Consider the following 24,916-nt stretch of genomic DNA (forward strand, 5'->3'; position numbering starts at 1 on the left):
ATTTGATAGTTGGTTGATTGCAGAGATGAGAAAGAGTTTGTCTCGACTATGTATTGTGTAAATAAATCTACATATTTAGGTTATTTAAATAGTTAGAATAATAATGAGGTTAATATTGTTTGCATATGATATTTTAATTCACCCTCCCTCATTGTGAAACTAGAGAAGATATGGTTAGATCTGGGATGACTTGATCACCTGTTCCTTGGCTAGATGTATGTTTGGTTTTTATTATCTACAAAAAATGAAACATACCCTAGTATAATCCAGAACAATGTAGTTCCAGCTCCTAGTGCCTATTCATTGATATAGATCCAGAATACACATCTCTTGCTATTAAGTCTTCAAACATTTCACCATAATAGTTAAGAGAGATGAGAGAAAAAGGCTGAGGAAGAGAAGATGATGAGATATGATGGTAAAATGTTCTGTCTAAGAGAAATTATCTTTGTGACACCTATATTACTTCTTTAACATAATATTTAGAATTACATACAACTCCCAAAGTAGACAAAATGTAAAAAGAACAAAGTACAATGTAAGAGTTTGCTGGAAAAGTGTTCACAAGGAAGGTGTTTGAGATTTTTTAAAGAACATTTTAATGGGGGCACTAGCTTATTTGCCCATGAGGAATTAGCAAAAGAACTAGTTTTGGAAGTCTAGGGTGGGGCTTTTAGGGTTCTGGTTGAACAGAGATTTGTGGTGGAATACAACTCCTTGGAAGTTGATGTGTGTTTGAGTTCATGAGGATGCTTTGTATACATGTATTGAAGGTTCTGCATTCATGGCAGCATCATATCCCTTCCTTTTTGGAGTAGAAGAAACTTGGAAAATAGATCAACAGTATTATCTTGACACCTAGTGATATCTTTCAAGGTGGGAAATTGAATGTAATTTCGATAAATGTTTCCATAAGTAGAGAATTGAACCATCCTTAAATGTGTATCTCTATACAATGACTACATCCAGTCAAGACAATAAATTAAAACCTGCAAGTAGGCGGTCAGGGTATGAATCTCTTTTGGGGCAGGGGCAAAGCCTAATGGATGTAGGTTGGATTCAACTAAACCACATAAATATTTGTGTTATCTTCACCATCTTCTTCTTCCTCTCTACCCTATTATTAAGTTCTTACGTTTGTCCAACTTAAAATGGAATGGGTTAGAACTCATGTTACCTCCCTTAAATGGCATAAATTATATTTGATGCACAACTTTAACGGTTTGAATTAGTGGCCAGTTAACTCTAGTGCAAATGACCGAAATGCCCTTCCATTGCTAAATCACTAAACTTACATTGTGTCTCATCTCATATTCAATCTTTAGGTGGGTGAAGGGGGAGTCTTTTTCCTAAACCCCTTTAGGTTAGTTGACTTTTATCTCTTTCTTTTCAGGTAGCTGAAATGGTGAGGACAAAGAGCTAGTTGGGATGATAAGGGGATGTGTCAAGACGGTTACATGTGGTAAAATGCTCTCAAGAAATGGAAAGAACCGCGGCAACAATTCCCCTACACCCATCCTATTCTGAGGTTGGCTACATTTCCCCTTCTCACAGGTATGGTGGACACTGTTATAGAATACTAACATTTTCTTTTCTTTTTCGGAAGCTTGAACGGCACAAAATATAGAGATGTCCCCCATTTCTTTTCTATTATTAATAATTTATCATTAATAAATTATTGATGCTAACTAATAAAAATCATTGCAGGCGAATGGGTATCGGATTGAAGCTTGTTAGGAAAATGGAATGGTTTAAGATGTAAGGAGCAAAATATTCATAAAAGACAAAGAAGCTTAGTTAAAACTGTTCACAGAAAGATGCGGCTTTGCACAGTTGAGAACCCCTTCAATCCTTGTCCATCAGTGCCAAAGATTTCCAGGTTTTTTGAGTTTCATTTCATGTATGTGTGGTGAAAGAGACGTACAATAGAGGATCCCGATTCTACTTTCGGATTCATGGTGTCATATACAATGTTTATGATAGACAAGAATTGCAAATGACGGTGGAAATAGGGTTATGATTCAAATAATATATGATTTCCCTTATTCATATCTCAGAAGTACTTCTTACGAGATCTATGTCAGCTGGGAAGATCATGTATATGGAATGTTGTAAGAATTGCGTTAGAAGGCTGAAAGTAATTATTTTTAGTGTTCCTTTGTTCTGAAGACTCCACTCATGCCACATGTGTTTCATCCCTAAGGGGAAAAAAAGAGGAGAAAAAAGGAGAGAGATTATCATTGCAATTGATTTTCATTTTGTTTGGGACAAAGTTTCTCAAGGTGATCTTCTTGTTCGTTTTCTATTTACTTCTGGCAAGTCGGCTGATGTACTGAGTCTATTGACCAAGGCTCTCCCTACTCCTCGTTTTCTTCTCTTACATGCCAAACTCAACCTCTTGGATGGTTGCTTGAGTTTGCAGGAGGGTGTTAAGGAAATATCCAAGTAATAGTTGTATGCCACTGACATTATCACTTGTGACAATTTGTATCATTCAAACAAGGCCCCGTAAAAGGCGGGGCCCCCCCCCCCCCCGCGGCCCCCCCGGGGGGGGGGGAAAAGACCAACCCCCCCAACCCCATATTTTTTTTTGGGAGCCCCCCCCCCCCAAACCTTTTAAATTAGACATCACATTAAAGAGTTGTTGATCTAAATAAACATCTGATAAGCAATCATCAAGGATCGTTCCCTACAATAGAAAATGTGACCAAGCAAACAGAAATAAGTGGATATTAGCAACTAACTAATTAAGTAAATAAATAATGGGCAGTAAATTACAACAATGCATAACGATCATGCCATAAAAAATGTCAATTCCCTACAATTAAAAATTTTAAAAATAAAAAAGGTAACCCAAGAAAATAGAAATTGGTAGATACTAGTGAAATGGGTCCAAATCGACATCCAAGTGGATTTTAAAATACAAAGTGTTATTCATAGCATGAGCAAAAAGAAAATAGAAAATGCTTCAATCTTACTGTCCTACTTTCTAAAACTTGCAAGATTTCATCACAAGACCACAACTTACTACGCTTACTTAGATCCATACGATGTTCTTGTAGGATAATTTCTCTTCCCATATCTTGTATTTGATCATGCATCTTCAAGACTGAATTTTTATGAAGGATTCCATCATCTTCATCAATAAATATAATAAGGGATCTTTGAATTAACTAGGATATTGAAAACTTTGGATGATAGCCTCATGCTTCCCATATGAGAGTTACATTTTCTTTTTCCCATCCAATAAAAACCATGTAACACCAAGGAAAATTTCTTTATGATAATCCCCTTCTAGCTTATCATAGCTTATCCTCAACCTTTTTTGGACTTCTTCAGGAGAGATTTCTTTCAAATGTTGTATTGTACTTTCCCACTCTTCTATGCTTGTTCTTTTTGATAGCAAAGACCTAAACACCTCTACCTCTAGAGTTAGAGATAATCCTCTTGAATAGCTTGCCACATCAAGAGAAAGTTGCATATAATCGTCTGGAGGTAGTTCACTTGAAAAGGCATGCAAATTGAAGAGCTGAAGAGATTGGTCATGATTTAACTCCCGAGGCTTGTATATTTAACAACTTTAGCTTTACTCAAGATTTCCTTGTCTCTTGTTGTTATTATAACCTTGTTTCCTTCACCAAACCAATTGATTCCGTCAACCAAAGCATTTATTTTTTCCACACTATCAACATCATCGAGAACTATACAAACTTTTTTTTTACAAAGTCTTTCTTCTATGACTTGCTTTCCTTTATCACAGTTAGATATGTCAATATCTGTCTAGTCTGAGAATATCTTTAAGAAGTCATTGCTGCAAAGACACCAAGCTCGTGATTGACGTTGCTTGTGCTCTGACATCTGAAATAAAGCTTTGCTTTTTGAAGGTTGAAATGATGTGGTTGTACACAACTTTGGCAATAGTTGTCTTTCCAATACCACCAAAGCCCCATATTCCCACAAACTGGACATCATTGCAATCAAAATCTAATAAAGATAGTAGATGATCCCTACAAAAATAAAAACACAATAATAATAGTTGAGAATAAATAAATTTATACTTTTGTGGGGTAAAGAAATTTGAGGTTTTCAATGGAATTGAAAGCAGTAAAAAATAAACCATAACAAAGAATTAACATAATTAAATAATAACAATATGCATCCTTGCTCACATTAACATAAATTTCATGAGAGTGATAACAGAGCACAACTTCAGTAACTAATTTATTTCCAGTATTAAGTGATTGCAGCATAGAAAAAAAAACCACTATCACTCAACAAACCAAATCTTGGGATTAAAGCAATATATAGGTGATCTGGGTGATGATTCGAAAAGTGTATATACATGATTAGTAACAGATATTGCACCAAAAGACATCAAATAAACATATAATCTCTGAAAGTTTGAGATATGATAATGTGTAGAAGACTTACATGGTATCGTCAACAACTTCTCCTTTCAAACTTCCTATCTCTTTCAAAGCATCCCTCCAGCATTTCACAATATGGGGCTCAAAGTTCTTCTCATGATCTTGAAATGCTTTTGCAAAACTTCCCTCCTGATTACGAACATTTGATAGGTCAATGTTTAAGAATATAGGCAAGACCAATTGACCACTAGATCTCTCGCATTCAACAATCTGAGCAAGCTCGATCAAGCACCATCTTCTGGCTGCATAACATTCAGAGAAGATAGGGATCGAGATTTTAGACTCTTGGATTGCTTCTAGTAATGTTGAGCCAATGGATTCTTCTGTCCATAAATTTTCACTATCGACGAAAACATTGATACCTCTCTCCTTTAAAGCCCTATGAAGAAAACTAGTAACTGCATTACAGGTATCCTCACCCCTAAAACTGATAAAGACATCAGAAGTAGAAAATCCAATTGTAATGAAAGAAGAAGAGGAGGAAGCCATGAAGTATTTTGGTTGGTTCAAGACAGAAGATGTCAACAACAGCAAGCGATCTCCTCACAAGAATGAACTCCCCAAAATCACTTTTCTATTAAAACCCAAACTTTCTGAGTCTTGGAAGACGAGTTGTTTCCCGACATTTCCCATTCATGAGACCACAACTACAAGCGATTCCTGCAATTTTTTGGATTTTTTTTGTAATGGGGTTTGAATTTTTTTAACCACCGACTCAAATGTGACCTCGATTCTTTCAACCTGTTTAATTCATATAATCTGGGTAATTGAGTCATGGCCAGATTAGCAATCAATTAGATTACTTAATTCCCATTAAGTGATGATTCGTTTTAGTTTATATTTCACTTAATATTCAAAATAATACTATTGATCAAAGGTAAATTTGTTAACTCAAAAAAATCAAGGGTATTCAAAATAATACTATGGTGGTATTCATAATAATCTCCCTTAAATCTTTTTCTTTCTTTTTTTCTTTTTTCTTTCTCTTTTTTCTCTTTTTTTCTGACATGAGTTTTAATCTTCCGGCTCAACTATTCCTCCTAAACCCCTTAAACATATGAACAAGTTTATACCTAAGTTGAATGAGAACTATTCAACTTTCATTGAAAACAATAAACATTTAACGTCATTGTATGAGTGGTTCTACAAATACAAGAAAAGAAGCCAAGGAGTCAAACTCATAAGCTCATACTTCGTTAGACAATTATCTCATCTACCCATTTAAGGTTAGATGAATTAGGGGGTATTCCTAAGATCAATTGTAGCAACAAAAGACCTCACTCATAATTACTTTCAGAGCCCCATAATAATTATCATGGTGCTCTCTCACTTGATATATACTACTTATCATCACACTCTCCACTTAGTTTAATCTACTTGATTAATTTTCACAGAAGTTGGAATATCTAGTCATCAAATTTTGTCTGTTTTTCTAAGTAGCTTGTTTATCATCACACTCTCCACTTAGTTTAATCTACATGATTAATTAATTAATACATAATCTACTTGATTAATTAATTAATACACAGAAGTTGGAATATCTAGTAATCAAATCTTGTCTTGAAATTTCCCAAGACCACAAGTGGATTCCGGCAATTTTTTTGGGGTTTGGTTTTTTATTTGTTTTATGGTAATGGGCTGTGAATTATTCAACCACCCCACTTAGATGTGACCTAAATTCTTTCAACATGTTTAATATATATAATCTGGGTAATTGAGTAGTCATGGGCAGGTTAGCAGCTAATTAAATTCTTAATTCCCATTAAGTGAAGGCTCATAAGTTTATACTTTTCTAACAAAAATACAGTTTAGATGTCACTTGATGCCCAAAATAATAGTGTAGATCCAGGGTAAACTTGTTTACAAAAAAAAAAAGGTAAACTTGTCCTTTTATCTTTATGCAAGTGTAATTGCCTTCATCGTTAACATATCCTGCTCAAGAACAAGCTTAGATTTTTTGGGAATTGAGGCCTTAAAGTACTGACAACTCACTTTATGTTTAAAAAGCACAAAGACCCCAAAATTTAATTTTTATTGAATATATTTATTAATTAAATTTATCACTGAAAATAGTTAAATCATTGTTTATTTTCAAAAATATTCCTATAATAAACAGTATCTGAAAGGTTTTCAATTAAATAATACATAGTTAGCCATATATGGATGACTTTAAATTGGGTGTTGAGGGCAAATCATGGTTTTATTCCCAAATCCGACCAACCGGTCACTTGAGGTGGTTGGTTAGGTTAATCAACCGCTTTAGCAACCGCCCCCTAGTACTTTTCAGTACTTATGGTGCTTTAAGCGGTTGATCCCTAACAATGGTGTATCCTTAACAAACATGTGGAGGAGTCTTACCTTGTTAGCGGACATCTTCCAGCTCGACCTTTCTCACGCTAGAAATCCACCTGTCTAGTCCATTAGGTTTGCGGGATCTTCTCCCGATTCCCAATAAGGTAGGTTCTTCACCAACCAAATCCAAATCTATGGGCTCTGTGGCCAAAACATGGGCCTCAATCCGGATAACCCACAATTTCTTTCTGCTTGAGCTTCAGGTACTTGAACCTGCAATACGGATTTCGGGTTAGGATTTTATTACACTTAAAGCTTGGCTTACTTATGCACGGAGTGTTTCTACTTGTGGCTAGCCTTAGATTGCTAAGTAGCCATTTTAAAACACTAGGATCACATGTGAATTGCAAAGATCGAATTGGGCAATCATATTTTCTATCTACTTCTTTCTTTTAATCATCTTTACTTTTTAATGAGTTTAGTTAGAAATATGATATGGATAACAAGTTTGAGTGGATAACCCTATGTGTGAGTGGGTCTTGTCTAACACACATCCACCAAAGCTTCAGGAGGTGATGGATTTGATTAAATTAACCCCCTTCCTAATGTGCCTTTGTGTGACATGTGACATTGGAGTGCCTCGCCACTTGGTGAGTATAAAAGCAACTTAATTGGGGAATCCGGATCATCACCCCTGATGGGGAGCACTCCCCAACGGGTTTACCACCACAAATTCGGTGGGACCCATTGGGAAAAAAATAATAAAATAAAAAAAACCTTCCCATCACCCAACCCTTGGGTCCCCTGTATTTATGGTGGTAAAGCCGTGGGGGAGCACAAAGTGCTACCCCGACGGGTAGCTGACCCGGACTCTTAATTGGGAGTTATTAGAAGGAAGACAGCGAAGGTTAATTGGGCAAAGGTTATCTAGAAGTTGTCTTTATTGTCAAGGAAGCAAGTATCTTGTTGGCACTTTTTCCATGGGAAGATCCTCATGGATGATTTAATTATGGCTAAGGGAATCCCTATGGCCTCTCGAAGCTGCAGCTTTTGTAGGGAGGCATTAGAGGATGTCAAACATATTTTTCTACAGTGTCCTTTTGTTGGCCGCTATAGGGAGTCCTTGGCAGCAAATTGGGGAAGGTGTGACATGCTCACACATCTCTTGTAGAGAGCTTTAAGTTGTGGAAACAACTAGCTAAAACAACCTCTTCAGGGTGCGGGTTTGATGAATGGTTGCTTATTGCTAATTTACTACATTTGGCTGGTCTGAAACAAGCACAGGTATGAAGAGGCTCGCCTTCCAAAGGGCTGGGTGTTGATTCATATCTTCTCAAATCAATGGTTTTGCTCTTCTTACATCTCTAGGGTTAAAGCTTCACATTACGAGCACTAAGCATCCTCAAGAAGTTTCCTAGTTATCTCCTCCAAGTGAGTTGGGTGAAACTAAATACTGATAGATGCTCTTTGGGCAATCCTAGCAAAGAAGGTCTGGTGGGTTATTTAAAATGTAGTTGTAGCTGTGATCTTGAACTTCAGCATTTTCTTGAATGTGAGAACTAATTTTGAAAATTAAATGGAAGCTTTCATTCATGGGGTAGAACGGGCAAATAAGCTAAAGATCCCGAAGCTTTGGGTTGAGGGTGATTCAATGGTTGTGGTTGTGCTCATTCAGCAGCATAAGATCCCTTGGTTTATCCTTCAGCGATGGAGGGCTCTGCTTTCATTTTTAGATGCTAGCGATTGGAAAATAACCCATTGCTGCAAGGAAACCAATACGACAGCAGATTTTTTTAGCAAAAACAGTGGCTCACAACGGGATCTTCAGCTCCTAACATCCCTTGGACAGCAGCCATGCATTAGGATGGATATAGATCTAGATGCATCAGGATGCCGTAGGTTCAGATTCTAGTGTTTCACTTTGATAGCTAATGTGAGTGGGAACCAGTGTGGATGGGTGTATTGGGGGCAATTGATATTGCGGGTTAGAGTGCTTAGTCCCAAGACATGTAGGCATTGTCGTCGTATTCTTTTCTTCTCGCTTTGAATACAAATGAACTTTTGGTTGGGGGGGGGGAGATTAGTGACTTCAAGAGCCATGGATTATTATTGATAGGCCAAACAAACCACAACTACATCCAAAGAGCCAATTTACTTCAAGAAATCAGCATACTCAGTTAGGATACCTTAAAATATAATAGAAAATACCTTAAAATATAATAGAAAGAACAAAGAATGATGGAGCTACCATCGTAGGGTTGCTCAAGTGGTAATGATCAGCACCTCTTAATGAATAGGTCATAGGTTCTATGCTACCTATGGTATATGTAATTGTCTCCACTCCCTAATATTTAAGTTATGAAATTCCACACAACAAAAAAAAAAAAAAAACCCTAAAAGAGTTCTTAGATTGTAAAATATGTTGAATGATAAGTTCAAATACAACATTTGGAGTTGAAATTAAAGAAACTTGCTCGTAAAGATCTTTGCAGGCAACATTGTTGTATGAACTTGAAAGAGACTTGATGAACTGCTATTGCTTCTACAATAAGAGGATAATCAAATCCGACACTATAAGAAAAGGCCGAAAAAAGAAAGCCATGTATATCTAAATTAAAATTCCAACATCCCCCTCCCCTTTCTTTAACAAAAATCAAGGAGGTTTAAAACCCCCACCCCAAAAAGAAAAGAAAAGAAAAGAAAAGAAAAGAGAGATTACATCATTAACCATATCTTGAATTAGTTTGCACTTCAAAGCAATAGTAAAAAGCAAACGTAAGTAAAATGAGCACCGAGGCCACTTAAGTGGGGGTGAAACTCTGGTCTCCTCACTTAAGTGGTAAAAATTACCGGTAACTCACTTTCAACAAAACCCAATATTACTCATTATTTGTTATATAAGAACTAAGGTTATGAATTAACGATGTAAAAGGAGTTGAAATCCACACTCACAATGTAAGGGTTTCATTTCCAAATCCATCCATAAGTGATTGCCTTTTTTAATTGGTCAATGTCCAGTAAATTTATTAGTTTTATTTTCTTATTGGCTAGATTGTCATCCGACTATAAACAACATTGGTTTAATATTTTTTTATAAAAATTTTTAGTATCTATTATATTATGAACTTAACCCTAACATTTCTAGAAAACATAAAACTCTTCTATCCGAAAAATAAAAATAATAAATAAATAAACAAAATCTACAATGTCAAGTTTTTGTTTTGTTTTTTGTTTTTTTTTTTTTTTTTTTTTTTTTTTTTTTTTTTTTTGTATTTTTTTTTCTTTCACTAATGCAACCAAAAAGAAGAAGACAGGTTTTCTCTCAAAGTGAGATTATGTCTACTTCATTACCTATATTTTGCGTTCGGATTTCTTCGGTGTGATTCACCTTCTATGTGAAATACGTTCGTTTTGGCTTGCAAGTCGAATGATACCAAAAGACAAAGATGCGACTTAGAAGAACAGAGACTTGGATTTCCTTGAGAATTGATCATCAACTATGACCATAGTCAGACATAAGCTCTGCATATTCATCAATGGAGTTGCTCAAACCAAATTACTTCATTTTATGTCTAAGGGATGTTTCAATCAAAACTTCTTTTGAAGAATTAATCCTTTTTCTTTGTCTACTTTTTTCTTATTTGGAATGTTTATGGAACAAGGAGACTACCAAAGGGAACAATGGTAACAGTTGTTCAGGTCAATGGTTGAAGGCTGTGCACTTAGTCCTTTTATACATAGAGGCTTGATTGTAGGTTGTGATTGTATCAACATGCCAACTGTTTTATTACTTTCTAAGGTCACCAAGGAGAGACAAAAAGGGCAAAAAGGGACTAAAAGACTGTTCAGGTAACTTGGGGTTCCTATAAACAATGATAGGGATTCCAATCTTGCTTCAGTTCAGCTCCATAAATGCTGAACTATTCAACGAGAATTTACAACCATCAGATTGTGCATCTCACCGCTTATTTCTCTATGGTCGAGATCGAAATCTTGATCGAGGTCTCGATCCGACGGTTCATTCCATCGCGCTAAACAATTCAGCACATTACTAAAGCAATTTCTTAGGGCTTCAACATGGTCTATAGAGAAAATACAGAGACGACATGACCCTTGGTGATAAACAGACTTTTAATAAACCAAAATAGACCCAAATGTGCACTTTGCTTCAGTTAATGTGAATAACCGTTTAACAAACCATTGGATCGGGATCTGGTCGAGATTTTGATTGAGATGTCAATCTCAGCCATTGATTTGCAATGGTCAAAATCTCAATCTGATGACCGACAATCTCGCTAAAAGTGTCATGTGCATTAAATCTGTATAACACAAGCAAGGTTCTCCAAATATGGAGTCCGGATCATCTCCCCGACGACTTTATAACCACAAACTACAAGAGGCCCATAGGTAAAACAATAATAAAATATTTAAAAAAACCTAATCACCTAATCCTGTGAACCCCTGTATTTTATGGTTGTAGAGTACCGTCGGAGAGATGATCCGGACTCCCAAATATGGATGGATTTAACTAGAATAAGGTCTGTGTTTTGTTACCAGAAAGGGAAAAAAGAAAAAGAAAAAGAAGGAAAACGGCTGTGTTTGGGTAGGTCCCACTGGTGGGGACTCTTTTAATTTTAAACCCCATAATTGTCATTTTGGTGGTACTGGTGGGTATCAGTGGGCATGTAAGACTTGCCCCGACGCTCTTTCTGATTTTTGAGGTTCAAATCGTCGTCTCTGCTTCCACACCCCTTACTCTATAAATTGCTTCTTCATTACCTGGACCGCTCTTATTCAGCGGTTCAGAGAAGAGAATATGGTATATTGACCTCTTGATCGTTTCACTTTCTTCGAGGATTTGAGCATCCATGGGGATGGGGAACTGCTTCGATTCTTCTGGTAACCTCTTTCTTCTCCCTCCTTCGCGAACTTAACCTGGTTTCTTAAGTGATGCAGCTCCATTGATTCTTGGTCTTTTTGAGTTATTTTTCCTGTCAAAGAGTATCGTGTTTGCGATGCTTATCATCTGATGTAAATTTTTTGTAGGAGTCTTCCTTGTTTTATTTTGCGCTAAACGCTGTTGGGCTTTGGAGCTGGAATTTTAGTCATATTGCCTTAACTTCAACGCTTTTGTCTTCTTTCTGTTATTGTTCGGAAATTGAATATGAGATTCTTATTGGTTGTGTCTTTATTTTTTTTTTTTTTTAATTTACTTCCAAGGCAATTCTTTTTGATGGATTTGAAATGGAATTATTATTACCAGTTTCGGTTGTGGTTTTGTTCAACCATATAGCCTTCAGATGAGTTCGTTTGGGAGGTTTAAGTAGCAGGGTTTAATCTGCAAAACGGTCCTTGTTTATTTCTGTTTTCAATCCTTTGGCGTGTATTAATTTCATAAATGTATTGTATTTGATAGTTTTACTTCTGTTGTTTCTAATGAAGTTTTGGATCATCTCATGATGCAGAGTTTCTGGAAGGATCACACCCCTTGAATTATGATTACATGATATTGAGGATGTCTACCTATATCGGATCAATGATTTACCAGGAGAATATAAGGTTTGTCTATCTCTTTTATATGTAATATTTTTTTATCTAGAATTTTCATTCTGTGTCTTTGTGATATTTTGAGATATTTTTTTCTTCTTCTTTTCTTTTTTAAATTGGAAGTCGAACTCTTTGTGCAAGTGTGTGCATGTGTATACCTGTGGTAACATTAATATGACATTGGATTACTCCTTAAGCTGAAAGATATGGTTCATTTATATTTATAATCCAAAAGGTGCAACAACCCAACACTATTTCTTACAACCAATGGATTATAGTTATAACTATGTCTGTAGGAGGGGGAGAACTCCTTCACCTACTTCTTAAGGATTTGTCCATTTCAAGAACGGCAGTGGCCATATTTGCTACTTAGGTAGAGTATGTGGCAGTGGTAAATTTTTAAACTTCATAAATTGAATGCCACTTAAACAACTACGTCATTATATATAACAGGTCACGGATCATAATATATTAAAGCCATTATTTACAGTTCCCTCCTCCATTTGTTACTGATCGGTTTCAGTTTTTATAGACCACCTATGGCTGATCCTAATTAAAGGCAGTGTAGCATTAATTGTAGCAGAAGTCAATGCTGTATTATACATTTAGAAGCAAATATTTTACAGCTCCTATTTTTGAGGATGCTAGCAGTGGCATTAATTACTATGTCTCATTGGCTCTCGTAAAAAATGGTAAATTTTATAATCATCAAATGAAGTGACTATTTTATATTTCATGGTTTGTATTTTATTTCTGCTGCTTTGAATGTTGAGTATGCAAAATGAATAATATACAACCCCTCTGTCTGGCACTGTTGGGCAGTGGTATTTATGAGCCATTTCTTATTTGTCTTGATAAAAGTTATAATATTTTAACAGTGACTTGATTATGATATTTTATATTTAGCATTGGTAATACATGAGTGCCTCTATTTGTTTGTATTTAGCAGCGGTGTTTTATTGCCGCTTCTACATATGTAAAGTATATTTGCTTTCTTTCTCTCGATCGGTCTCTGCAATTGCTGAGCAGGGAAACAATTTCTTGTTCGTTTGGTGATTGTCCTCTCTTTTTTGTTTGTTTCCAGATTGGAATTGTCTTCTTGTTGTATGCCATTGGCTTTAAAAATGTAATTCATGATATGGTCCATCTGTTGACTGCAATGGATTAGAAAACATGGTTAGAATTGCCAAGCAGTGTGTATAAAGGGCATAAAGGTCCAGGAGGCCAGATGTAACCCCCAAATTGAGGTTAGTCTTCAAGATCAGTGAGGTTGAAATCAGCAGTAAATTAGGGTTCTTGAACCCCTGCAACTATGACTTCTTAGGAAAAGTACAGCTGAAAGCGGCTACTTAGGTCTGAATATGTCCAGCGGCTAGGGTTTCTGGAGGCTTGGTGGGATTTACAGTTGAGGAGGAAGGAGAATAGGGTTCGGCCAATAGGTTTAGGATTTTCATAGAACCATGCCTGAATTCAGTTATTTAATATTTAAACTTTATTCTGGAATTCAAGGGTTTAAGTATTTAGGGTTTTCTCCAATTTAGGGTTTCTAAAGTATGACTAGGGTTAGGGTTGGGGTAGAAGGTAGGGTCGGGGGAGGCGAAGATGATCCTAAAGTAGAATAGGATTTGGATGAGGGGTTTGTAAATTATGAGCGAAACTAGATTGGGTTTCTAAGGTTTTTAAGAGAAAAGGGAGAATTAGGGTTTACTGGGGTTTAGGTGAAGGCATTAGGCTGAAGAATTACTGTGGAAGTTCTGCTAACTTTTTATTTCCTCTGTTTCTCCTTTCAAATTGGCTAAGGGGTGGAGTTTATTGTAATGGTAAAACAGAGCATTTGCTGCTTCTATTGTAGTCATGTGTGCTGAAAGCGAGGGTGTAGAAAGTAATTTGCGGCACAGAAGGATTACTTTGTACCTCAAGATAAATTTGGGGTTCGATCCTTTTTGCCTACTTATAATTTAAGTAATTTATTTTGGTAGGTTGAACAAAAGAGGAAAAATATAAAAGTGCATAGAGTTATTTTATTCTTAACAAATACTAAACCAATGGAAACTGTTTGGTTATTAACTGTGCGTCCTTAATTGGTCTTTTTTGGATAGATCAGGGAGTCCATATGAAAATTTTTTGTACATTTTGAAATAGAATCCCAACTTGACTCTCCCTTCTGGGACTGCAACTCTAAACAAGAACTCAGATAACAAAGTAAAAGTAGATTTGGAATCCACAAATTTTTCTACGGTCAACTAAAACTAAACTCACTACGACTCCCAAAAAGAAGGCAAAGATGACAAATTTGCCACTGCCAGGTTCTGCCTTCCTAGAGGGGCAGCAAGAAAAGGGCTTCCCTTCTTTTTTTTTTTTTTGGAGGGGGGGGGGTGTCTATCTGGTTACATCGAGGTCCCTGCCACTGCAGTATCTGGTGAGGGGTCATAATTCATGCTGCTCCACCCCTGCTTTCACAAAGAGGCTGCTGTCTGCATAATAATTTTTTTATATCATTGTTTTTTAATAGTAATCAGTTAAACATCATTGTTTGCTTAAGATCCATCTGACCTCATTGAGAACCAAAGAAGATATTAGTGAACCTAGGATTTTGGTATTGTTAATGAAATCGTGGTAGAGTTATGATCCCCCCCCAAAAAAAAAAAAGTCCAAGATAGTCAAGTTTTAGTTCAGTTCTAGAGTTGCGATTGGAGTATTTCGGTTCCCTTTATTTACATGATGTAATCATGCAACTACGTTCAGACTAAATAAAATAAAATAGTTGTTTGTGGTTTGAGTAACGGGCTGGATGTGTATGAGATTCATCCCCCCGGGGGGTGCCTCCTTTTAACTCTTGTCTCCCCTGCAACTCTGATTTCTTCCGAGGCCTCCACCTAGAGGATTATCACATCCACATCTTCTGATGGTGTAGGTAGATCGATCCTTTCAAGGAATGAACACTAATTAAATCTGGAATGAATCAGAACAAGGAAAGGGCTTTTTGCCTCTTCGCTTACTTCTCATCCTGAAATCTTGAAAAAGACCTGGACTGAATTTTGCATATGAAGCCTCTTAGAAATCTTTGGATTCAAATTCATGAGTTTAATGGCCTTAAACTAGCGTTTCTTTCATATGCTGGTGATCTGATATAACTCTTCGCTCACTTCATGTCTCAAAACAGAGAGAGGAACAAATGTGTGGAGGAGCAATCATTTCCGAGCTCATTGACGGAAAACAGCAAGCTGACGAAGGAAGACCTCTTATCAGAATTCGAAAGCTTTGCTAATATTGTCGGCTGCAATTTTAATGAAAACCCCCTTCCAAATTGAAACCAACTACAGGTGAGTTGAGTTATTTTAGTCCCTGGAGTTTCTAAATGTGGAATTTCTATGTGATTTTCTTCTTTTGGGAATTGTCTTGAAATGCAGGAAAGGATAAGAAAGAAAGGGCAAACTCGGCACCAGAATCGTCAGATGCAGGTTATGGGAAAAAAAGAATATATACAGAGGCGTCAGGAGGAGGCATGGGAAAATGGGCTGGCAAGATTTGCAACCCGTGCAAAGGAGCCTGTGTTTTGGCTGGGCACTTACAATACTCCAGAAGAGGCTGCGATGGCATACAATGAAGAGGCCAAAAGAATCCGTGGTGGCAAGAAACTTTCCCAGAAAAACAAACAGCATAATCACCACCACCTTTCAAAAGAAGACGCTGCCGGAAAAAAGAATCTAGCCAGAAGAGCTTAACCCTGTCACCACTGCCAGCAGAAGCTAAATAAAAAGTACTGAATCAACCAATGGTTGTGCCTGGTAAAATTGTGGTGATTCCCAATGACTGGGCCTGGTAAAATACCAGATACTATGGACCCAAGGTTTAAAGTATTCCACGATACCATACGATACTAGCCGATACGTATCCATATTTGATCCAACCGATAGGATACATCTCGATACGTCTCTCTATTGAATTACACTAAAATACATTAGCCAGAACGATACAATATTCGATACAAGACGATACGTCTCTTAAAATCACCTGATCGATACGATACTCGATACCGATACTTTAAACCTTGTATGGACCACGGAGTGAGAAAGGATGAGACAACAAGAGATGGATAATTTGTGGGAAGCAGCACAACAGGTAGCAATTATGGTGACGAAATGGAGCAATAAACAGAAGATTGAGCTAAAGTAAGCTCACAGTGCTCAGTTCAATTGGGTAAGTTAGAAATGTATTAAAACTTATTTTCGTTTATTTTGTTATAACATACTTAGGACTGATTGTGATCTTTTGCTCTGCTGATGATCAAAGCTATTGCGGAAGTTGCCTTGACTTGTCTAATTGAATTTGTACAGGAAAACAGTCTTTTTTTTAATGTTTTTTTTACTCATATAACAACTCATCTATATGTCTGTGGTTGAGTCATCAGCTGAATTTTCTCTATTTGATTGATATTGATGAGGCTATGCCTAGTTAAGGGAATTTTACAGTTGTGTTGGTTGTCAAATAAATGACTGGTGGTTTAGTTTCTTGCCATAATTGAGAATTTATAGAATATATATGATTTTTTTTTTTTAAGGTGGAGAAACTCAAGACAACAAATCAGCATGAAAACAATGTGATCTTGTTTTTCTTTTAAATTTTTCTGAGGGTTGTTCTGATCAGCATCATACTCTACATTCGGATAATATTATAATGTATGAATTTCATTAGAGCTGAATTTCTGTTTCAGTTTCTACAGGCTTTCAGTTTTCTGGTAGTAGTAGGATTTGTCTGGGTATTGCGGCTATTAGATTTCCTGATTCCATTGGAAGTTTGCAGAGACCTATTGTAATTGCTGGTATATAACCCATCAATTGCATCTTTAGATATATTTGATTTGTTTAGCAGAAATTATTTACTTTTCTCTTCTTCTGGTTGCTTGTTCCTACAATCCGAATCTCATGTTTTTATACAACTGCATTGTTTTCTGTGTTGGCTAATGGTTTTTTTGTTTCTGTTTCCATATAGGTCCTGTATTCCTTACTGTAGAAAGGAATTAGCCAACCATATCTATCTCTGACCTTTTTTTAAGGGAAAGCAAGAGGAGCACGAAGCATCCTGATTAGAAATGTGGAGGGGCCGCAGAAGCTGCTACATGTCCTTTTAGTCCTTTTTTGCTTGCAGATGGAGATGCTACCTTTGGCAGTTGTATATATTTGTAGCTTGTACAGTTTGAACCTAACCTTTGTTGTATATATTTTTAGCTTGTACAGTTTAAACCTAACCTTTATTGGATATATTTTTAGTTTGCACAGCTTGAACCTAATCTTTGTTGATTTTATTTTATCTTTATTTGTAGTTAAGTTCAATGGTTGAAGGCTATGCACTTAGTACTTATAGAGGCTTGGTTGTAGGTTGTGATTGAATCGACATGCCAACCGTTTTCTTACTCTCTAAGGTCACCAAGGAGAGACAAAAAGGGAAAAAAGGGACTAAAAGACTGTGTGGGTTACTTGGGTTTCCTATAAACAGTGATAAGGATTCCAATCTTGCTTCAATTCAGCGCCATAAATGAGTTGAACTGTTCAACGAGATTTACAACCTTCAAATTGTGCATTTCACTGCTTGTTTCTCAACGGTTGAGATCAATACTTAACCGCTTTGATCTGACTGTTCATTCCATCACGCTATCCAATTCATGCATTAGTGAAGCAATTTCTTAGGGCTTTAACATGGTCTACAGAGAAAACACAGAGACAAGACGACCCTTAGTGATAAACAGACTTTTAACAAACCAAAATAGGCCCAAATGTGCACTTTGTTTTAGTTAATGTGTAAAAGACCGTTCAACGAATTGTTGGATCAGGATTTGGTCGAGATTTCAATCGAGATATCGATTTTAGACATTGATTTTCAATGCTCGAAATCTCAATCCGATTACCGCAGTCTTGCTGAAAGTGTCATGTGCATTAAATTTGCTGGACGCAAGCAAAGTTCCCCAAATATGGAGTCCGGATCATCTCCCTGTCAAGAGAGTAATAAAAAATAATAAAATATATATTTTTTAAATCTCATCATCTAATCCTGTGGGCCCCTGTATTTTGTCAATGTAAAGCTGTCAGAGAGATGATCCGGGACTCCCAAATATGAATGGATTAACAGCTTAGAGGCGTGTTTTTAACCAGGAAAGGGAAAAAAGAAGGACGAAAACGGCTGATTTGGGGGCCAAACCCCTAAATTGTAATTTTGAAATGTAAGATACTACCGTTTATCAGTGGGCAAGTAAGAGTTTGCTCCGCCTGCCCACACCCCCCCATCACGCTCTTCGTTAATCCTCGACTATCTCTTAAACCAGCAGAGAATATGGTATATTGACCTCTTAATCGTTTCACTTTCCTCGGGGATTTGAGCATCCATGGGGATGGGGAACTGCTTCGATTTGTTCTGGTAACCCCTCTCCCCTCCTTCACGAACTTAACCCGTCGGATGCAGCCCATTGATTCTGGGTCTTTGAGTTATTTTTCCTGTCAAAGAGTATCGTGTTGCGATGCTTATCATCCGATGAAAATGGGGGGTCTTGTTTGCGCTAAATCTTTGGGCGGAGCTGAATTCAGTCATATTGCAATTCAACACTGGCCCGTATTGTTCGGAAATTGAGATAGAAGATTCTTATTGGTTGTGTCTTTTTTTTTTTTTTTTTAAGAAAGAGATTCTTTAAGATGGATTGAAATGGAATTCTATTACAGTTTCGGTTGTGGTATTGTTCTACCGTAACCCAAAGATCGTTGGGAGTTTTAGAGGGGGAATCCGTGCACCGGTCCTTGTTATTCTGTCTTAACTTTGGCGTGTATAACTTCAAGGGTGGCGGGCTAAGAAGTTTGGATCAGCTCTGATCCGCGGAAGGACACACCCTGAACTATGATACCTGTGAGGGCCCGACAAAATGCATTTTGCCTTTTTCTTTTGATCCATCACGCAAGGTGTCATCTCTCAAGTCTGAATTCTAAACTTCAAATAAGTTTTTATGTTTTTCGTTTTTCACAATGAGCAACATACCCAATGGTTCATTTATATTTATAATCCAAAAGGTCTAACAACCCAACACTATTTCTTACAACCAATGGATTATAGTTATAACTATCTGTAGGAGGGGGAGAACTCCTTCACCTACTTCTTATGGATTTGTCCATTTCAAGAACGGCAGTGGCCGTATTTGCTACTTAGGTAGAGTATGTGGCAGTGGTAAATTTTTAAACTTCATTAATTGTATGCCACTTAAACAACTACGCCATTATATATAACTGGTCTCGGATCATAATATATTAAAGCCATTATTTACAGTTCCCTCCTCCATTTGTTACTGATCGGTTTCAGTTTTTATAGACCATCTATGGCTGATCCTAATTAAAAGTGGTGTAGCATTAATTGTAGTGGAAGTCAATGCTGTACTATACATTTAGCAGAAAATATTTTACAGCTACTATTTGTAGGATGCTAGCAGTGGCATTAATTACTATGTCTCATTGGCTCTTGTCAAAAATGGTAAATTTTATAATCATCAAATGAAGTGACTATTTTATATTTCATGGTTTGTATTTTATTTCTGCTGCTTTGAATGTTGAGTATGCAAAATGAATAATATATAACCCCTCTGTCTGGCACTGTTGGGCAGTGGTATTTATGAGCCATTTCTTATTTGTCTTGATTAAAGTTGTAATATTTTAACTGTGACTTGATTATGATATTCTATATTTAGCATTGGTAATACATGAGTGCCTCTATTTGTTTGTATTTAGCAGCGGTGTTTTGTTACCGCTTCTACATGTGTAAAGTATATTTGCTATCTTTCTCTCGGTCTCTGCAATTGCTGAGCAGGGAAACAATTCCTTGTTCGTTTAGTGATTGTCTTCTATTTTTTGTTTGTTTCCAGATTGGAATTGTCTTCTTGTTGTATACCATTGGCTTTAAAAATGTAATTTCATGATAATGATCCATTGGTTGACTGCAATGGATGAGAGAATGTGGTTGGAGTTGTTATGTAGTGTGTATAAAGGGCATAAAGGTCTTGGAGGCCAGGTGTAACCGCCATATTGAGGTTAGTCTTCAGGATCAGTTAGGTTGAAATCAGCAGTAAATTAGGGTTCTTGAACCCCTGCAACTATGACTTCTTAGGGAAAGTACAGCTGAACAGCAGCTACTTGGGTCTGAATATGCCCAGCGGCTAGGGGTTCTGGAGGCCTAGTGTGATTTACAGTTGAGGAGGAAGAAGAATAGGGTTCGGCCAATAGGTGTAGGTTTTCGTAGAACTATGTCTGAATTCAGTTATTCAATATTTCAATTCAAACTTTATTCTGGAATTCTAGGGTTTTCTCCAATCTAGGGTCTCTAAAGGATGACTAGGTATAGGGTTGTGGTCAAAGGTAGGGTAGAGGGGAGGCGAAGATGATCCTAAAGTAGAATAGGGTTTGGATGAGGTGTTTGTAAATTATGAGCAAAACTAGATAGGTTTCTAAGGTTCTTAAGAGAAAGGGAGAATTAGGGTTTACTGGGGTTTAGGTGAAGGGATTAGGCTGAAGAATTACTGTGGAAGTTCTGCTAAGTTCTTATTTCCTCTGTTTTTCCTATTCAAATTGGCTAAGGAGTGACGTTTATTGTAATGGTAAAACAGCTCATTTTCTGCTTTTATTTTAGTGATGTGGGGGGGAAAGTTGCGCACAAGGATACGCCGGACAACCCCCCCCCCCCGGCACCCGGCTTAGTTTTTTGTAATGGTAAAACAGCTCATTTTCTGCTTTTATTTTAGTGATGTGTGCTGAAAGTGGGGGTGTTGAAAGTATTTTGCAGCACAGAAGGATTACTTGGTACCGGAACTTATATCTCCTCCCCACCTCTTCTTATTTTGGTGTTCAATCCCGATTGTGTACTTCTTATAATTTAATTAATTTATTTTGGTAGGTTGAACAAAAGAGGGAAAAAATATAAAAGCACATAGAGTTATTTTGTTCTTAAAAAATACTAAACCAATGAAAACTGTTTGGTTATTAATAGTGTGTCCTTAATTGTTCTTTTTTGGATGCTTCAGGGGAGGCAAAATGCAAAGATAACTTTCTTGGACTAAAAATGACATGGGTCAAACCACAGGGGGTCCAAATGAAATTTTTTGGTAAAGAAAATTACATTTTGAAATAGAATCCCAACTTGACTATCACTTCTCGGACTGCAACTCTTAACAAGAACTAAAATAACAAAGTAAAAGTAGATTTGCACTCCTAAAATTATTCTACCGTTGACTCACTAGGACTCTCTAAAGGAAGGCAAGATGACCAATTTGCCGCTGCCAGATTCGGCCTTCCTAGAGGAGGCTGTAAGAAAAGGGCTTCTCTTTCTTCTTCTTCTTTTTTTTTTTTTTTTTTGGTGGGGGTGTGGGTGGGGTTCCAGCTGGTTACATCAAGGTCCCTGCCACTGCAGTATCTTGTGTGGGGTCATAATGCATGCTGCCTTACCCCTGCTTTCACAGAGAAGTTGCTTCTGTCTGCATAACAATTTTTTTTATATCATAGTGTTTGAATGGTAATCAGTTAAACATCATTGTTTGATTAAGATCCATCTGACCTCATTGAGAAACCAAAGAAGATATTAGTGAACCTGGGATGGCTTGATCCAACCAGTTCCATGGCTAGATGCACCTTTTGTTCTCTCCAGTTTTAATCAGTGTAATGTGATCGTTTGATTAAATGATCCTTTGATCCATCCACCCTCAATGAGAAACCAAATAAGATATGGTTGAACCTTGAATTGCTGGCTTGATCGAACCAGTTCTTTGGCTAGATGTACATTATGTCTGGTTTTTAATTACCTGGACTGTCCTGTGCTAATCATCCTGTGTTTTCTTTTTGCTGGATTGGGAGTTAATTAGTGGTTTAGAGGTGATGCTTGTACACTACCTACTCTTGGTTGAGATAGACCAATGTGGGTGACCTGACAGAGATTAACTGCGTCTAGTTTGATATATAGTTTAGTTGGATACTTTACTCTGTGTATTATTTTGTAATTGTGTCCATAAAATCAATTTATTTTTTAAATTCTGGTATTGTTGAGTTATTTGTGTCCCTGGAGTTTCTAAATGTGGAATTTCTTTGTGATTTCCTTCTTTGCGGAATTGTCTTGAAATGCAGGGAAGAATAAGAAAAAAAAGACAAACTCGGCAACAGAATTGTCAGATGCAGCTTACGGGAAGAATGAGAAAGTGGCGAGATTTGTGACCCACCCAAAGGAGCCCGTGTTTTGCTGGGTACTTACAATACTCCAGAAGAGGCTGCGAGCCAAAAGAATCCGTGGTGACAATGCAAAGCTGAACTTTCCCAAAAAACAACCACCACCACCTTCCAAAAAACGCTGCCTGAAAAAAGAATCCAGCAAGAAGAGCTTAACTCTGTCACCACTGCCAGCAGAAGCTAAGGAAAAAGCAACCAAGGGTGACTGGTAAAAGGGGTCAACCAATGGTTGTGCCTGGTAAATACTATGGACCTTGGAGTGAGAAAGGATGAGACAACAAGAGACGGATCATTTATGGGAAGCAGCACAACAGGTAGCAATTATGATGACGAAATGGAGCAACAAACAGAAGATTGAGCTAAAGTAAGCTCACAGCGCTCAGTTCAATTGGGTAAGTTAGAAATGTATTAAAACTTATTTTCGTTTATTTTGTTAGAACATACTTAGGACTGATTGTGATCTTTTGCTCTGCTGATGATCAAAGCTATTGCAGAAGTTGCCTTGACTTGTCTAATTGAATTTTTACAGGAAAACAGTCATTTTATTTTTATGTTTTCTTGCTCGTTTAACAACTCATCCATACGTCTGTGGTTGAGTCACTAGCTGAATTTTCTCTATTTGATTGATATTGATGAGGCCATGCCTAGTTAAGGGAATTTTACAGTTGTGTTGGTTATCAAATAAATGACTGGTGGTTTAGTTTCTTGCCATAATTGAGTATTTATAGAATATATGTTTGTTTTTCTTTTTTTGGTTAAGGTGGAGAACCTCAAGACAACAGGTCAGCATGAAAGCAATGTGATCTTGTTTTTCTTCTAAATTTTCTGAGGGTTATTCTGATCAGCATCATACTCTACATTCAGATACACTATAATTTATGAATTTCATTCCAGCTATTTCTACATGCTTTCAGTTTTCTGGTAGTAGTAGTAGTAGGATTTGCCAGGGTATTGCTGCTATTAGATTTCCTGATTTCACTGGAAGTTTGCAGAAACCTATTGTAATTGCTGGTATAACCCATCAATTGCATACTTAGATATATTTGATTTGTTTAGCAGAAGTTATTTACTTTTCTCTGTTTCTGGTTGCTTGTTCTTACAATCCGAATCTCCTGTTTTTATTCTTCTATATTCTTCTACTAGTTCTAGAAGTGCAAATTCCCATTAATGGGTCTGGTTAAATTTGAAGATTAAGATTTATTTCTTTCTTTTGATACCTGTAAAACCTTCTTTCTATCTGTATTATGAAAGATAGCATTGAGCCAGCCAAAATGTGCTTATACAATTCCAATTATGGTTAATCACAACTTCTCATCATCGCCTTAATTGTTTCTCTTATTGTAGGGGAAGCAATTCATATTGCATCAATATTAGTCTTGATTAATTTATTCTTTTTAAGCTTAATATATGTACATGTGTAGCCAGAGAGATTGCCTATTTTTGGCAGGATTATTATCAGACTGTCACTTTAGTGAAATAACAACTGCATTGTTTGCTGTGTTGGCTAATGGGTTTTTTGTTTATGTTTCCATATAGGTCCTGTATTTGTTACTGTACAAAGGAATTAGCCATATCTATCTCTAGCCTTTTTTCGAAGGAAAAGCAAGAGAAGCACGAGGCATCCTGATTAAAAATGTGGAGGAGGGGCCACAGAAGCTGCTACATCTCCTTTTAGTCAAGGTTTAAAGTATCCCACGACACTATACGATGTTTGCCAATACGTATCCATATTTGACCCAACCGATGCGACACATCTCGATACGTCTCTTCATTAAATTACACTAAAATACATTTGGTTGAGCGATACAATACTCGATACAGGACAATACGATCTCTTAAAATCATCTGACCGATACGATACGATACTTGATAGCGATACTTTAAACGTTGTTTTTTGTCCTGTGCTTGCAGATGGAGATGCTACCTTTGGCAGTTGTATATATTTTTAGCTTGTACAGTTTGAACCTAACCTGTGTGGTTTTATTTTATTTTTCTAAGCTCTCACTGTTGCTTGAGATGGTGTTTAATATTAAATCAATTTTATTTGGATTATTTTAGATTATGAGCAAGGCCATGCTGGCCTTCTACAAGCTTTTTCAGTCTCCAAGAAGGCCACTTCTCCCCCTTTTTCCTACTACAAGCTTTTTCAAATGTTGGTTTTTTTTTTTTTTTTTCTTTTTTTTGGCCAAAAGAAAATAGTAATTGAACCTGACGTGAATCGAACACGCAACCTTCTGATCTGGAGTCAGACGCGCTACCATTGCGCCACAGATCCTCTCTTTTTCAAATGTTGTTAAAATGCTAGGTAGCATAACTCTTTCATCCCAAAGACAAAGACAAATGGGCTGGAGAGATTGATCTGCTTTTGCTTTGAAGTGATCAAAGGCTGTGTCATTCGGGACAGGTAAAATG

At 36.8% G+C, this 24,916-nt stretch overlaps 1 protein-coding gene, 1 long non-coding RNA gene and 1 other non-coding gene across 3 annotated transcripts; 1 reads left to right on the top strand and 2 right to left on the bottom strand.

The window, feature by feature from the left end:
• Window positions 1-2,775: 2,775 nt before the first annotated feature.
• Window positions 2,776-5,017, bottom strand: LOC149006531 (disease resistance protein RPV1-like). The gene is made up of 2 exons (XM_089166803.1): window positions 4,432-5,017; window positions 2,776-4,007 (listed from the first exon to the last, which is right to left on the bottom strand). The coding sequence occupies exons 1-2, from the start codon at window positions 4,914-4,916 to the stop codon at window positions 3,806-3,808; spliced, it is 687 nt and encodes a 228-aa protein (XP_089022929.1). The 5' UTR covers window positions 4,917-5,017; the 3' UTR covers window positions 2,776-3,805.
• A 6,512-nt stretch (window positions 5,018-11,529) lies between these two features.
• On the top strand, window positions 11,530-17,546 carry LOC149006532 (uncharacterized). The gene is made up of 5 exons (XR_016175343.1): window positions 11,530-11,618; window positions 12,185-12,278; window positions 15,430-15,589; window positions 15,677-16,466; window positions 17,259-17,546. It is a non-coding gene; the product is annotated as an uncharacterized LOC149006532 (long non-coding RNA).
• Window positions 17,547-24,707: 7,161 nt separating this feature from the next.
• Window positions 24,708-24,779, bottom strand: TRNAW-CCA (transfer RNA tryptophan (anticodon CCA)). The gene has a single exon. It is a non-coding gene; the product is annotated as a tRNA-Trp (tRNA).
• Between the last annotated feature and the right edge of the window lie 137 nt (window positions 24,780-24,916).

The sequence above is a fragment of the Hakea prostrata genome, chromosome 8, assembly GCF_041222555.1.
Source record: "Hakea prostrata isolate BN-2017 chromosome 8, UWA_Hpros_2, whole genome shotgun sequence".
Classification (NCBI taxonomy): domain Eukaryota; kingdom Viridiplantae; phylum Streptophyta; class Magnoliopsida; order Proteales; family Proteaceae; genus Hakea; species Hakea prostrata.